The sequence below is a fragment of the Athene noctua genome, chromosome 8, assembly GCF_965140245.1.
Source record: "Athene noctua chromosome 8, bAthNoc1.hap1.1, whole genome shotgun sequence".
Lineage (NCBI taxonomy): Eukaryota > Metazoa > Chordata > Aves > Strigiformes > Strigidae > Athene > Athene noctua.
Window position 1 is genome coordinate 27,338,148 of NC_134044.1, and position 15,431 is coordinate 27,353,578.

Here is a 15,431-nt window from a genome sequence, read left to right on the forward strand (position 1 = left end):
CAGCGCAGTCTCTACCCCCAAACTGGCACCCCAAAGCCAGCTGATGGGCTATTAGCCCTTTTATTAACCAACACAGCAGCACTCAGGCTTTGCAGGTGTGCTTCATTCTGGGGCAAATTCAGCTCAGCTGGTGAGCAGGAGGAGATGTCTGAAAGCAGGTGGTGGCCCTCAGGAGCCCAGAGCTTCTGGGAAGCCACAGAGCAAGAGGCACAGCAAGACCCAGGCTGCTCAGGGTAGGAGAGTGCCTCTGCTGTTCCTCAGGGCAAAAGCCCACAAAATTCTGAAAATAGGTGGTAATATTTTGGTGTTTGTGTAACATCTGAGACAGGGATGAAAAGGCATGAAAAATACCAGAAGAGAGGTGTTTTCCTCTGCAAAATGGAACAGCTTTGTAATCTCGTTAGAGCTGATTGCAGCATGGTTTGTGCCAGGCAAGAGCGAGTTCAGCACTGCCCTGACATCACTCCAGGTGCTTTATTTACTTTGAGATGAAAGCGATGGCATACAGCAAAGCTCTATCAGAGAGGAGCTTTGTCAAAGCATCAAGAATGATTTCCCTTCCCACCAGCAGCTTGTTCTCTGCGGTTAGGAAGAGTGCTTGCAGCAAGGAGTCACGACTGCTCAGGATCCATCCGACACCCCTCACCCTCTCCTGGTTTCATACCGAGTTACCCACTTGGGGTAACTTAGTTACCACTTAGTTACCCAACTTGGGGCTCTAAGTACATCTTTTTTAAAAAGGCACCCAAATCCTTCTGCACATTTACCCCTCAACATCCTAATTAAAGAAGCAGCTGCTTTTTATGGCCTTGTGTCAGCTTGGAATAATTTTTCTTAGTTATTGAAAACAGCTGCTCTTCTGATTAGTACACTGAGCGTTTATTTTCTCTTATACCAGTGTCAAACCGCTTCACTGCAGCCCAGACAGGAGACAGTTTTACAAAATAAATCTGTGCTAAGTAGAAGCACAAGTGAAACGGAACAAATATTTTGGCATTTTTTTAGCGGTGCTACATAATGAGACAAAGCACATCCTCAATCAATTCATTCGCCGTTGTTGTAACACGGCATGAAAAATGAGGAAAACCGTCTAAAAATGAGGGGGGGGGGGGGTGGTAAGACTTCGAAACGCCTTACAGAACGCTTTGCTGTGGTAAAAAGTTGCTGCAGCAGAACGCTTCACCAGAGTACTCCACAGCAGTGAGATTGCAAATGCCATGGCAAAAACAAAGACCTTTTGAAGTGATTAAAGTTTTCCAGCCAAACGGTCCTGGGGAGGCTACCCAGGAGCAGGCAGGAGAGGGTGAAGCCCAGGCTGCAGGTTGTTTCCTCCTTTCCTTCACTCCAGCCCTCCTGCAAATCTGCTGCCTTTAAAGCTCTGAAACCCTTTGAGCAGGGAGGTTTCACATGGCCTTTAAAAGAAAGAAAAATCTTACTGAGCCACCAGCCCTGTGAGTCTCTACTTGTAAAAGGAGGAAGTGTGTACATTGTGCTGAAAATTTCAATTAATTTGGAACAATTTTTGAGCCCAGCTGTGGACTGATCTGATTAAAGTTACTTGGTTCAAAAACGACACATGGTTTGGCCAGGATACCAAAGTAGAAAAAATAATGATGTAGAGAAACAATATTTTCCAGGTATTGTTAATACAATTTGATATTAAAGATAACTCCCTCTCTACAAAGATCCATATTTGTTCAAAGCACCTCTCACTGTGCTTAACACACTCAACTTTGCAAGACACTTGTTTAATGTATTTTAATTAATTTATTTTTTTTTTAATCAACAAACTGCTTTCAAAATAAACATCAATGCTTTAAATTAAACTAAAAGTACCACTGGCACAGCTATAGACCCTAAGAAACTTATGAATATGAAGGAGCTGTGTGTTATTTCGGTAACTTGTATGCATGCTTCTTGCCTTCCCAGTGAGGGTTTCAGGCAGAAATCCTTTCCACTGCTATCTGGTTAATGATAAAACTTGTCCTTAGCACAGGAGCCAGCACAAACTATCACCGCAACTATCCCGTATCCATGAGAGGGGTTTAGAAACCAGGGGGACTGTGTCATGTGCATCCCAAGTCCTTCCCCAGGACCTTTGCACAGCCTGATTTGTCTCCAGCTGCTGCCATTCACCTGCTCTCAGAGCCCCTTTGCAGGATTTAAGCAGCTCAAAAATCTCCTCATCAGGCTGCCCCCCTCCAGGGGTGTATTTTACACAGAGATTTTGGGATGGAAGCAGGTGCTCTGTTAGTTTGTCGTATAGTGTTGCCAGCTCCTCTTTTCTGTAAGAGGACCAGGCAATTAATTTACGGAGAGGATTAGATCTGAGCAGATTCTTGAGAGACTCTGAATTTTTGCATTGCTTTCTCAAGAGCATTTGTAGAGGTTATTTATACAAAAAGTGTAAGAAACTTCAGGAGAAGAGAAAATTGCTAGTCAGATGTCCATATACCACCATCTGTTACAGGGGCCGTACGGGAAGCAGCATGAAAGCACAACAAAAGAATCGAGGGTGTTGTGACAGCAGGAATCCAAAATTTTTATTACAACTTCTTGGTTTTCCTCAATATTTAACAGCTGCCAGAGAGTTCATAAACTGAATTCTCCATCTTTTATATACTTAGCACTCTGGATTTGAACTACATAGGAACTAACTCAGATTAAGCACCAAATTAAGGATCAATTTTTTGACAACGCCAGTACAGCTCATATTTGAATTGCTGATATTGAAAGAGGGCTGCCAAGCTGATGAGTTGAAGGACCCTTTACATTTACCAGATAGATAGGATCAGCCTTTTAAAATTGCCTTGTTTTTATCTTAAAATTTAACAGCAGTTCTCTGGTGTCAATTTTCTCACTGTATAAAAAAAGTCTCTGGAATTCTTCATCTTGGTGTCGTGTAAAAAGAAGATATTAGGGACAGGGATGTGATTTATGATGGTATTTAAATATGGTATGGAAAGCACCGTGGCAATTTAAGCAAGGAAACAGAGACCAAAGGGAAGAGTAGCCTAATTCACCCTGTCCACGTCGGGGTCAGACCCAGCATTCATCAGATCACTGGGAAAATGTCTCAGGCTTGCAACTGTCTGAGAAGACAAGTAAATCCCAGTGCCACTGCAGGCTAACTATGGGGCTTGAGTTTTATTTCTAAAAAAAAAGAGTGATTGGAGCAATTTTGTGTTAGTTAATATGCCAAAGGTGGCATAAAGTTACTACGATGAGAGAAGGTGCATTAGTAAGGAAATATATCCAGAGATTATTTAATGTCATACTTTCATTTCACAAGATTCAGTTCCATTTTGGCAAACTAGCTTTTAAAAAATGTGCCCACACATCTACTGGGCCGTCACAACGCCTCACGACTCCTGCAGGTGCCAAAGCTGACTCCAGGCTGCCTCCTTCTCCTCCTCCTCCTCCTCCCTGCAGCTGAGGACTGACCCCACAGCATCAGATTAATTGTTAGTGGCTCAGAAACTGGGTTTCTGAGTAGCCTAATAAATTGGATTACGGATCTCTCAGTTACTTTTGAAAGTTTCAGATATATTTTTGCCTAAGGACAATAGTTAGTGGTTTTTTTGCACTGATCAAATAGCTCTAATACTCTCTTAGAAAACCTTTATATAATTCATGAAAAAGTCTAAAGTACTAGATAATACTTATTCAATGATAAAATAACTTTAAATCTTTTCATGAGACTTCAAGAAACCTACTTCTCATGTTCACGTCTGATTAAACTCTATAAATCAAACACTGCAGTCTTTACCAAAACCAACAGTTATCAGTACTGATTTCCAGAGGAGTTTTGACCATGCAAGGATTGCAGGAACTTGACCTGATTAAAACTGCAGTCGGACAATGAGTTTCATTACATAATTTTAAGAGACTAATTTCAAACCTGAAGTCTGTGATGTGAAATCCCCTCCCCATGCCGATCCTGATGGCGTTTGGACAACGGTTTCTCTCAGCCATTACCCAACTACACAAAGGACATGCTGTTTCTTGGGGCTGCTAGCTAAAACTAATCCATAGATTGCAAATATAAATGTTTTTGCTAAAAGATCATGAAACCTAGCGACTAAACCAATATGCTAAACGGATGCTCATTTCTCCTCTTGCAGGCAAAGCATGCTTCTCAGTAATATCTTTGCCTTTTAAATCTATAGCAGGATCTCAAAAACATCTGGATACAGAAGAAACCCTGTGAAGACGCTGTCGTCCTCGGCGCTGACGTAGACCCCGTTCCAGTCTCGTGCCACCTCCAGCCACACCTGGTCACCCGCGCTCAGCTTGAGGACGGTGAGGAAGGATGCCTGGTCGATCTCCTGGCCGTAGAGCGTCTCACGGGCTTTGGCCACCTTCCTGCTACGGGCCACGAGGCTGACGCGGGCCGGACGCCCTCTCACCGTCAGGTGGTAGGCGAAGACGTACGCCCCGGGCACGCTGCAGTTGAATTTCCCGGTGGAAGGGTTGTAATCTTCTTGGTCGTTGTACAAGATCTTGTCAAATCGAATGGGGACGTTGGGCGGAGGGAAGGGCTTGGACAAACCGGCGCTGAAGGCCGATCGCAGGAGCTTTGCGGAGTCCCCTCGGGCACCCTTTGCCCCACGGGAGCCTTTCTTTCCGGGGGCCCCTCGGCCCCCCTTGCTGCCGGCGACCCCCTTGGGCCCAGAAGGTCCCATCATGCCAGTGGGTCCCAGGTCCCCTTTATCACCCTTACTTCCTTGCTCACCCTTTTCTCCCTGTTTTCCATCCACCCCCTGAATACCCGCGATCCCCATCTCCCCTTTGTTCCCTTTTTCACCCTTCATCCCCCCTTCCCCTCTTTCTCCCTTCGCACCTCTTCCCCCCGGCTCCCCGCAGTACCCTTTCTCCCCTGTGTCTCCCTTTTCCCCTTTGTCACCCTGTTCTCCATCTGCTCCTGGGTCTCCAGCATCCCCCCTATCTCCCTTGTCTCCTTTGGTCCCATTCTCACAAGTGTCCCCTTTGGACCCCTTTTGTCCCTTCAGTCCAGGGAAGCCGTAGTTGCCCTTATTGCCTTTTACTCCACCTTCACCTAGGAAAAGGGCAAAGCGGGGGGAAAAAAAAAATTAAAATATTAATATTAGATTGATTGGAAGATGTTAGCATCACCGACAGCAAAGGGACAGGTCGGTGAAATATTCCTGGGTTTCCCAGCCCATGTTACGTACCTTGCAGGCCAGGTTTGCCTGGATAACCAGGGTTTCCACTTACTCCTCGCTCTCCTTGCTCCCCTTTGCCTCCTAGGACATTTCACCATTAATATACTGGTGGTGGTGGTGTCTGCAGCACAGCAACCGTTACACCGAAGATGACTGACACCGTTTTGCACGTGTCCCTCACTTCATTAATAAAACAGACATGAGCAATGTGTGTTGTCAAGAAATGCCTTCAGAAACCGCGGCTGAATCCCACAGCACCATCACGCAGACAACTGCATCTCACTCAAATGTTGGATTTCTGACTCTAATCAGCGCCTCGTTGGGAGGCGGCTGCTGCTGTTTAATGGCAAGGTGGAGAAGATGACAGCTCTGTGTTTCTCACTCCAGGATTGCCAAATGTCTTGTTCAAGAAGTGAATCGAAGCCTAAGAGGCTGCGCTGATGAGCTGCGCAGCACGCAGCTGCTGGTACCCCCGTTACCAGCTTTGTGGTGTGTTTCTCCATGACCAAAGGCAGCCACAGGATCCTACCAATGGGCTGTGGCAGCAGGACAGAGATGCTCCGAGCCTGAAATAAAGGCCAGGGTTTCCTTTTGGTTACTACTGATGGAAAATAATTGCTTTCCATCTTAGCTGAAATAATTTTGCTTGAGATGCTTAAACAGAAATGCAGTTTCGACAGCTGCATGTAGCTTCCATGGTGGGTTTTTTTCCTACTTACGTCCATAATCCAAAGCAAATTGAACTCAGTTTTGAAACTCCCATTCAGAGCAAGGGGTTTCAAGTGAGATCTTTATGAGCAGCTCCTCCTATACCGCCTGCACATACACTACCACCATCTGAGTTATTGTGCCTGCACTAATGCCAGCTAAATCTCTCAGGGTGTCAATCCATACCAGCGTACTCCATTTCCTTTTAAAAATAATTTTTCCTATAATTTTGTGGTATTTGATGAGGACAACAGCATCTGTTTTCAAAATGAGCAGTTAGTCTGGTTTACCTCTTTCTCCTTTAGAACCTTTTGGACCTTGAGGACCTGGCGTTCCTGGCAGACCCCGCAGACCAGCATCTCCCTTATCCCCCTTGGGACCTGTAACATCATTACATCGACAAAATTATCTTTGTAACTCAAAGGATTAACTTTATAAATAAAATTTGCAATCACAGCTAAGCAACATGGCATTGGGGAATGCACATAAGGCAAACCCTGTTTCCATCACCCTGGGAAGAGCTGGCTATTTTATTTGACATCATACAACCAATGCAAAGAAAAGGTGAGACAGAGGGGTTTGCCCTGAGCCCTGCAGATACTGCAGCTGAAATCCCACAGCAGGGTGAAAGGTGAGGGGTGGCAGGGGCAACGCCACGATGCTCATGCTGAGATTAGTGGGGTGCCTGCTCACAGGTCCCCTGGTCAGGCACACAGCTCCCCAACCTCTGCCCAGATCTTACAGTTTTGCATTTCACTCTTGGCTGTAGTTAAAGACTTTTTAAAACCAACTTTCAGCTGCCTCAGAGCCACAGGAGCTCAGACATTCATAAAACATCAGATGTAATCTGTCTTTAATATTTGAGCGCATCTAAGGAGCTCCCATAGCTTCATAATTGCCCCTCTCCTTAAAAAGAATTAAGTCTACAAATATAAAAGTGGAACCTGGCAGACAGCTCCATGCTGTATAAAGGATGGATTGAAAGGCAAGCAAGATGGCTTCAATCTTTTTTTTTTACTTTTTCATCCACTTGGGAATCTAGAGACTCCCGATGCACGTCTGGGAGCAGATTAGGGCAGCTTCAATCATCACAACACAACCCGTTTGACACAAGGACTTTTCCATCAACACTCTAGAGACGTATGAGTGCAAACTCCCTCTGCAGCCACTATAATTTCCGTTAGCCAATCCCTCCGGAGCTATGGGAAGTGAAAATCCCTTGAGTACATTGTATTAAAAGAAAATTTTATTTCATGATTTTACCGCCTTTCCTCAGACGAATAGTTTCTATCTCTGGTATTGGTGCTATTAAAGTGAACATTTGCAGACTAAGGCACTATTCATTACAGCAGTATTAGAATTAGCTGCTCTATAGGTATGTATTTTAGCAGCAGAAGAAAGAGACAAAGTGTGTCTTATAAAATATTTAGGTGCTCTATACAGAGCTGTCTCTTGTGAGAGCAAGTATTTATTTTTAAATTTGAACCCAGAATTATTTTGGTATTTAACTTCCTCTTTTCCAAGGTGGGGGGAAAAAAAAAAAAAATCCAGGAAAAAGAGGCTTTTATCATAAACCTTCAGCAAAGATACAAAAACTGCTTGCAGGTGGTTTTGAGGGTGATAAAACCACAGCTGAAGTGAATGTGAAAGTAAATCTGACTCCCAGGGATGGGGACAGAGAATCGAGGAGCGTGGCCACGCAGCGACGTGGTATGGGGCCAGCTCTGCACCACTCCCATCCAGCGTGGTCCCCACAGCAAGTGCCATGGGGAGGGAGATCTTTTTGGGGGGGGTTTCCTACTCATATTGGTGGTTTATAACTTCTGGAAGGTGGGTAGCATGCACTTGTTTGCTCTGGCTTTACACAAGGTATAATCACATTCGGTATTTGCCGCACAAGTCTCACCAACTCATTTCTTGAAGGAAGAGCAGGAGATTCCTTGATAGGCTTTAATAGAGAGAAATGAGACAAGCATCACCATACCTGGGGGTCCCCGCTCCCCTGGCTGCCCCCGGGGCCCCGCAGCAGGCGGGCAGCAATCACAGCAGTTGAAGAAGAAATCGGCTGTGTCAAGCGTGTAGTTCTCGAAGGGGAAGAGCGTGGTGGCCCCTCGGGCCGCGGGGCTCGGGGTGGGTAACTTGGCTCTGCCTGGTGCTGCCAGGAGTGAGCTTTTCCCCGTGAGAGGAGTGAGGGGGGTGTGAGAGGCACCAGTGCCCACGAGCTCTAAGGTCTTGGTGTACTTCACAGCTGGGGTGACCTTCATGCCCGCGTGCACGGCGGTAACAACCAGCATCGCAACCGCCGAGATGGACCCCGGTGAGCTCCACATGTTGGCAGCTGTAGAAAAAGACAAACACGATGATAATAAACTGTTGCTCGACACCCGATGCATCCGCTCGTTCCCCACAAAGCCAGAAGAACTGCGTGAGTAGTGTCGGGTACACGCGGGCATCTGATGGGAGGGCTACATTAGAAAGCCTCGCTTTGTGGGGAAAATAAAGCAAAATTAGCAAACCCTCCTGCCTGTTCCCCACTATTGACCATCAGCCTACAGAGCACTGGCCATCCAGCAGCTCCTGTTTGCTGTGGTTGGAAGTATCAAGAGCAGGTCAAGACTGGGACATGTGGTGTCTCTCTCCCGAGGGTATGATTAGGAATAATTCAATCGTGATTTCCAAGTCCAACACAACTGCACTTTATAAAAAGCTTTGCTCTGAAAGAATAAATGGAAACAAAATGAAACATCGAGTATTCCAAAAGTTTTTATGTCGATTTTTTTTTCTTTGTTACTGACTGTTTTCTGGACTGGCACATTCTTTTAGTGTAAACTTCCAGATCCATTCTTTTTATTTCTACAGTGTTGGTTTAGCTGAACCAGGAAGAAAGAACAAAGTAAGAAGCACACAAGTTTTTCCTATAGGACAGATGACGCCTCTCAGATGACTTGTCATATAAAGCATCTTTGTTTCTTTTTTAAACCAGTGTACTGACCTGTAAATACAAATGGAACAGACTCCCTTTCTTGCTGGACCTGTAATCTAACCTTCCTTAGCAGCTAAGGCACTTCATTACATGAAAAAGTCACCAGGAGAAACTCTGACTATCCTTGCCATCCGGAGGGTGAAAAGAGGTCTGACTCAAAGTTGGGTATTTGGGGGCTGGATTATAATCTTTCCATCTTTAAGAGTTAAGTTTTAGAGGAAAGGGCTATGATTTTTTCTATCTTCACACAAAACCAAATCATTTAATGAAAAATAGATTATCCCCACAAAATCCCCAGTGATCACTGTGGCCCACTGCTGCCGTTCAACCCATTCTTCACCTCAGCAGCTGCAGTAAAGGATAAATTATCCCTTCCTTATGCGTATGTCGCAGTAGGACAGGATACCAGGCACTGATTTTTGTCATAAGCTCATAGTAGCTCCCAACCAGCCCCTGCCAACCTTACCATGAAGAGTTTAACTCTGGGGTGGTTGGCACGGGAGGGCAGTGCTCAGCACCGGCAGGCAGAGAGGAGCCAGACCTTACAGCTGGCAGCAGGGAAGCAGCCGCAGTCGTAGAGAAGGAGGGACATCTGCCGTCTAGGAAGAGAAAAAAAAGCCCCAAATTCTCCTTTGGAAGAATATATTCATGATGCGGGAGTGTTTTCTCACCACTGGAGAGAACTAAATAAACCCATAACTTCCACACACCTAAAGCTGGCAGCATAAACAGTGACTTTAGACACTGAGTGATTTTATGGGGAAAAAGGTTTCAAATCTAAACGTTTTCTAGGTTTTACTGTCACAAACTACTTCTGCAACAAGCTCTAAAACCAGGCACTCTCCAGTTACATAGCCAGACTGACGGATTGCTGTCAAATACTGGAAAAACACAATTAATAAAAAAAAATATACCTTACCAATCTGAGAAAATAAGTTTCTCAGAGCAAGGAATCATTAAACAGGTTTTCATTATAATGGGCAAGACTTTCTAAAAGAATTATCCCTAAACATATACATGCATTTTAATAAAATGGAAATTTATTACTTTTTCATTACATTAGCTCATCACCAGCAATTCTAAAATCATTCATTTGAATCCCCCCACTGGGAGAGATCATGATTCACAGTGAACTCAAAATATGAAGTTAAACTCTGCTGCAGTGACATCTCGTTCACTACATCTACATTTAATTGGATCTAAATATCTACTAATTATTAGCATGTGTCCCATAATAATATTGTAATAATATACTTATTCTTTTGTTTGGTCCCTAAAATGACAGCATTTAGATATTCCAGTTTGCAACAGGTATTTAACCCCAGTCTCCCAGCTTTAAATATCAGGGGGATGATCGCACTTTCTGTTATTATTTCAAGTTCTTCTACAGGGGAAGGAAAACACTAGTCCTCACGCATCTATACATTCATTTCAGACAGTAACTTGTCTTGAGACAAATTATATTGCCACTATGTCTTAAATTTTATGACTTCATTGCAAATATCCTGCCTGAAGAATAAATGACCCGTGCGTGTTATCTCCTACCTTATAAATGGTTCTGCTCCCAGGATGACCCCCCCTTCATGGCACTTTGAAAAAGACAATCTTATTTTCAGAGAGAATCAGTTTTATTTGTGGAACAGCTTCTCCCGTGGCCAATGAGAGCCTGCGTGGTGCGGGGAGAAGCGGGGATTGGCAAAGTCCCCTGAAAGGAGCAAAGTGACATTGAAATCCGAGGAAATTCAAACACTCTCCCTGGGCTGGGATGCTGCTCTTCACATGGGACTTTTTTGGCTCTTCCCCCAGCACCAGTTTTTGGGCCTTTAGGGACACTTTCAACCCACAGCATCAGGGTTTGGTGCCATCAGACTCAGCGTGAATTTGTGTATTTGCTTCAGCAGGGTCCAGGTTTCTCTCTCAGTATTCAGTGTGCAGAGTTTGGCATCGCACCCCTCCCTCCTCGAGGTGGGAGTTTACAAAAGGTAAAAATGAAATGACAGAAATAGCTGTATGGGATCGTGAGTGAATGCATGCACGTGTCTGCATGGAAACACACCAAAAGGGGAATTCAGCCTCAAATCTGGGCCATCCCGGGTAAATGCAGAGACAAGGCAAGCAAATGCTTTCCTCTCCCTCCACCTTCGGTGGGCGGCTGTGCTGCACAGCGGGGCAGCAGAACAAAACCCTGCTGGGAAAAGAGACAAATCCACCCCAGGAGGGTTGCTACGACGTTGTTCTTATTGGAAGCCATCACCACTCTGGATTTCGTAGGCTAATTGATTTTTTCCCAGCAATCACAGCACTCGTTTCCTTCCCCGGTGACCTTAAAATGGGCCAGCATTTATTCTTAGATTTCCCAGCCCGGTTCAGAGTGCAATATGAAACAGAGGAATGTGAGGCTGCCTTTCATTGCCTTGTCTTGGTGAAATAGGAGCAAGGAAACGGTCTCGTTCAATCAGTCTGAATTTACTACATACCAGTACACTCAAAGCTCAGCTGCCGGACAAGAAAGGCTGCTTGTTTCAGGCAGGCTGGAGAAAACAATCAATTCTCCTTTAATGTAAGTGGAGAGAATCGTAATCCTCCATGATTTATTTTCAACCACCCTTTCCTGAACAACAGTCTACAGCTTTCAGCAATAAAAGGTTAATTAAGGAAAGTCTATCAGTAAGCATACTAGGCTAAACCGATTCACCAGTTTTCAGGCCATTCCAAAGAAATCAATTCGGAGTTTTGTGGTGAGATGCTCTAACCCTGCGTAGGACACGGGCTTGTCACACCTGCACCAGCACTCACTGGTGCTCATTGGTACTGCTGAAAACAGAGCTGGATCCTGAATTCAAACAGCTCTTCTTTAAACATTAATAACCCTTTTCAGTACTGTAATTGGACTCAATGTTTTAAACTGAAGTTAAAAATACTTGTGTCTTCAGCAGTCATATTCCTGACAAGATCATGGACACATAAATTGAAGATAAAAGGCAATCAAACCAATTATAACAAAATCCTTACTTTGATCTTAACTCAGGACCTTTCATTAGCAACAGAAGTTATTTAATAGGGGAAGATTAACAATTTTTAACCATGGCTACTGCTTTTTACAATGTTGCCTCCGTAGTCACCAAAACGACTCTTTTACAGACTCCAATTTAATGCCATATTTGCTGCATTGCACTAAAGCTAAAGCAAGAAACACAGCTTTAAGGGTTGGACTAGGTGATCTTCAAGGTCTTTTCCAACCCAGATGATGCTGTGAATCCTGGGTTAGTGTATTTTCCTGAACAGCTTGAATAGTAGCAGTCTGGAATAGTAGTATTAGATTATGTGACAACTGCAGCTTTTTAATTTAAACAGTGCTTACTGAGTTACTGAAGCAGTTTAGAAAACTCACAGGTTGAGAGTGCAAATTAAGATTTAGCACTAGATTAATCACTCTGTTTATTCAGGGGATCTAGATCTACATTTTACTGATATAAATGATGCATGTGGGCCATTAAGATTCCTTCAAAGTACATTTCAAACACACTCCTAGCCTTGCATATTTGCAGAGAGCTGGTTTTGACTGACATTTGCAAAGTTAAATTTAAAAAAAAAACTGTCCATGCTACTGATTTCTACCTGAGGCTCCTCCCTGGGGGGTCCTGAACCTCTGAAACACAGAGGGATACAGCAAACTGTGTAAATATAGTTTGTATTAAATTAACGGAGTATTTCTTCAATGAGATCTGCAAAGGAGAGTCAAAAAGCACCTCGCAGAGGGGTCCACTTCTAATTATTTGCGAATGAAAATAGAAAATTTAGACCTGCAGATACAAGGTAGACAAACTAAAAAAAAAAATAAATCTGGTTTGGAAATACAATGAAGGAGGAAATTGAAGCAGCATAGCAAATAAGCCAGGTCTGTAATAATCGGTAATTTAAAATCTTAATGCTCAAGTATCAAGAAGGCAAACTGGAAAAGAGAATATTCACAGAGAGCAGGAAGTGGGTAAAAATGGAATTATATTACATTTTTGCTGGCTAAGAACTGTTAAAAGGAAATTAACATTCCTATGTGAAAAAACAATTAACACTTCTCACAAAATTTCCCACAATGATTTAGCAGATCTCCTGGAAGAGGCCCTCCTTTCACCCCCCCATTAATTTTATTTTCTGAAACACTGAAACGTGTTCTGGTTTCCTTTATACATCATCAGGAAACAAGTGAGCTAAACAGAAAATGGGCTGAAATTAAAATTTTCTGCTATGTTGTTAATTAGGGGCGGGAATATTTCCGTATGAGACAGTGCAATAGATAAATTCATCAAGCCAAGATACAACTTTTTTTCTCTTCTCTTATGTACACAGTGTGCTGTAGCCTCCTTATTGTCACTTAGAGGCAGCACTAAATGGACAGCAGGAATTCACCCTTTCTGGGCGGAAAAAAAAAAAAAAAAAAAAAAAAAAAGAAGGTGGCTGCTTTTTTTCTTTTGAAGACCCACTGGAAAAGCTGTAATTTCATTTTCTCCCTCATTTTCCCTGTGCTTTCTCTTCTTTTCCAACCTGGAAATCCAGCCAGCCCGTGTTTTCCAGGCTGACCCCTTTTTATACAGGGATTTCAGGGTCTCCTTTGGGCCCCAACAATTCTGAGACGCCAGGTGACCCCATGTGTCCCTTCCAGCCCTTCTCATCCATTTCTCCTCTGTCCTCCTTGGACCCCTTTTCTCCCCACTTACCTCTCGGTCCTGTGTCACCTCTGGGACCCAGTTGCTCCTTGTAGCTTGCAGATCCTGGAGGCCTTCCAGGACCAGTTTGTCCCCTCCATGAAAGAAGTGCCGCTCCACCACTGAGCACCTCACTGTTCTTCTCCCTTTGGTCCTCACTGTCCAGGTCATCCTGGGGGGTCCTTGTTTTCCTCTCTTCCCAGTGTACCCTGGTTTACCCACAAAAAGGAATAAAGTGGTTAAATCCCCTTTACTAAGAACAACGTGTCAGAATAGACAGAATACAGCTCTGTAGGAGAACCTTCACCGGCCATCAAATTACATGTTCACCTCGTAATGTCAATTTTTTCTGTGCGACTTATGACTATTGGGAACTAAGCTGTAAGGGGTGTAAAAACACCACAACAAAGCAAATAAAATATAAAAGATCAAAATCTTTTTTCCGTCTGGAGATGCTGCTATTCAGATGCCACTCTGGGGATACTGCAGCCATCCTGGAAGCCAGGAGGTCACGTGTGCTGTGCCCACTTCTACAGTATTTAAGGTGCTAGTTTGTATGGGTTTTTTTGCAAAACAAAGAATTATGAACTAAATGCTTGAGAGAAATGAAACCTAAAAATTTTTAAAAAAATAAAAATAAAAAAAAAGGAATTTGTCTTTACAGTTGTTTTGTTTTCAGCTTAAAATTTGGGGGGGCTTTCATTTCTGACAAAAACTTTAAATAGTGTGTGGTGTAAATATTAAATATTTATGTAGAAAAAGGAGCTACTACTCATGTAGGATTTTAAGATGCTTGACTTGAAAAAAATACTGCCACAGGGATTTTCATTGGATGCAAAGGAATGATCTCCCTGTACAATCAGTATAATTGCATTTAGTGTTATCAAGATTCAGATATCAAGGGGAAAATAAGATCAGAAATAGATCTGCATCAGTCTATGCCAGTATATCCCACAAACCCTACACCATATTTTGTTTTAAATTTCCTAAATCTGCAGGATGGCAGTGCAGTTACACCTAAATAGAGATTTATTGCACTTTAAAGTATAATGGCTAGAAGGACCCCAAAGCTACCGTTTCACATAAATAATCATTTAGGGAGTTATTTAAGGACTATAAGAACTTCATGATATCTATTACATTCTATCGAGTCAATCACTCTAAGGGTCCCTAAATGCATATTTAAAATACCAGTAACATGTACTTATTTATGTGAGAGACTGGAATTAGAGCACACGAGTTGCTGTAGCTCATCGGGCTGAACTCCTACACTGCTGCTGATTTTTTGAAGCCCTTTCAGGGGTGTTAAATGGCCCCTCAAACAAATGCACCCCTCCTTGCATCATACCGCTGCAGCAGAGTGTAGCCCCACTCCGAGCCCTGCTCCAGGGCACGGATCTCTTTTGTCAGGATCTACAGATGCCTCCGGTCTTGACTAAAAAAACATCCATTGTGCTCGTCTGGAAACTCTAGATGGCCAAAGGTAAAAAGGGATCAAATTGCCTGGCTCCCCTTTTTCACCCTGGTCTCCCTTTGTGTGAGGGGCTTGGGGATGTCACAGAAACCCTGCGTTTCTGGTGTACTGCTGTTTTCCTTCAGTGTGTTTAAGAAACAAAATAGTCCTCAATAGCCGTGCCTTTGCTAATGGCAAGTGGTGGGATTGTTTCCCTCCTTGTCCCCAGTACCACCTTTCAGGGAAGATGATATTTGCTGGGGGGGAGGTTTGAAATGCCAAGCTGATTGGTGATAGTAGCTTGTCAGCCCCTCTGCTGGCCGCATGCTGGGGCTGAGGATGCCAAAGAAGCCCAGAAACCTGCCGAGTGCCACCCTCTGGGACCACTTTGGTGGCAT

The 15,431-nt window shown here is 43.7% G+C and overlaps 1 protein-coding gene across 2 annotated transcripts; it reads right to left on the minus strand.

Annotated features, from left to right (window-relative positions):
* Window positions 1–1,826: 1,826 nt before the first annotated feature.
* On the minus strand, window positions 1,827–10,527 carry OTOL1 (otolin 1). Of its 2 annotated transcripts, XM_074912054.1 has the most exons (6): window positions 10,423–10,467; window positions 9,344–9,476; window positions 7,879–8,232; window positions 6,185–6,274; window positions 5,196–5,267; window positions 1,827–5,059 (listed from the first exon to the last, which is right to left on the minus strand). In XM_074912054.1, exons 3-6 carry the CDS (start codon window positions 8,222–8,224, stop codon window positions 4,164–4,166), a joined length of 1,404 nt encoding a protein of 467 aa, XP_074768155.1. In that variant the 5' UTR covers window positions 8,225–8,232; window positions 9,344–9,476; window positions 10,423–10,467; the 3' UTR covers window positions 1,827–4,163. The 2 variants fall into 2 exon arrangements, with proteins under 2 accessions (XP_074768155.1, XP_074768156.1); XM_074912055.1 differs by lacking the exon at window positions 9,344–9,476 and having other exon boundaries at window positions 10,423–10,527.
* Between the last annotated feature and the right edge of the window lie 4,904 nt (window positions 10,528–15,431).

Coding starts and splice junctions, on each gene's coding strand:
- OTOL1 (XM_074912055.1), bottom strand. CDS start 8,224: ATGTGGAGCTCACCGGGGTCCATCTCGGCGGTTGCGATGCTGGTTGTT. Junction 5,268..6,184: donor AGGTTCTAAAGGAGAAAGAG/GTAAACCAGACT, acceptor GAAATGTCCTAG/GAGGCAAAGGGGAGCAAGGA. Junction 5,060..5,195: donor AGGCAAACCTGGCCTGCAAG/GTACGTAACATG, acceptor CCCTTTTCCTAG/GTGAAGGTGGAGTAAAAGGC.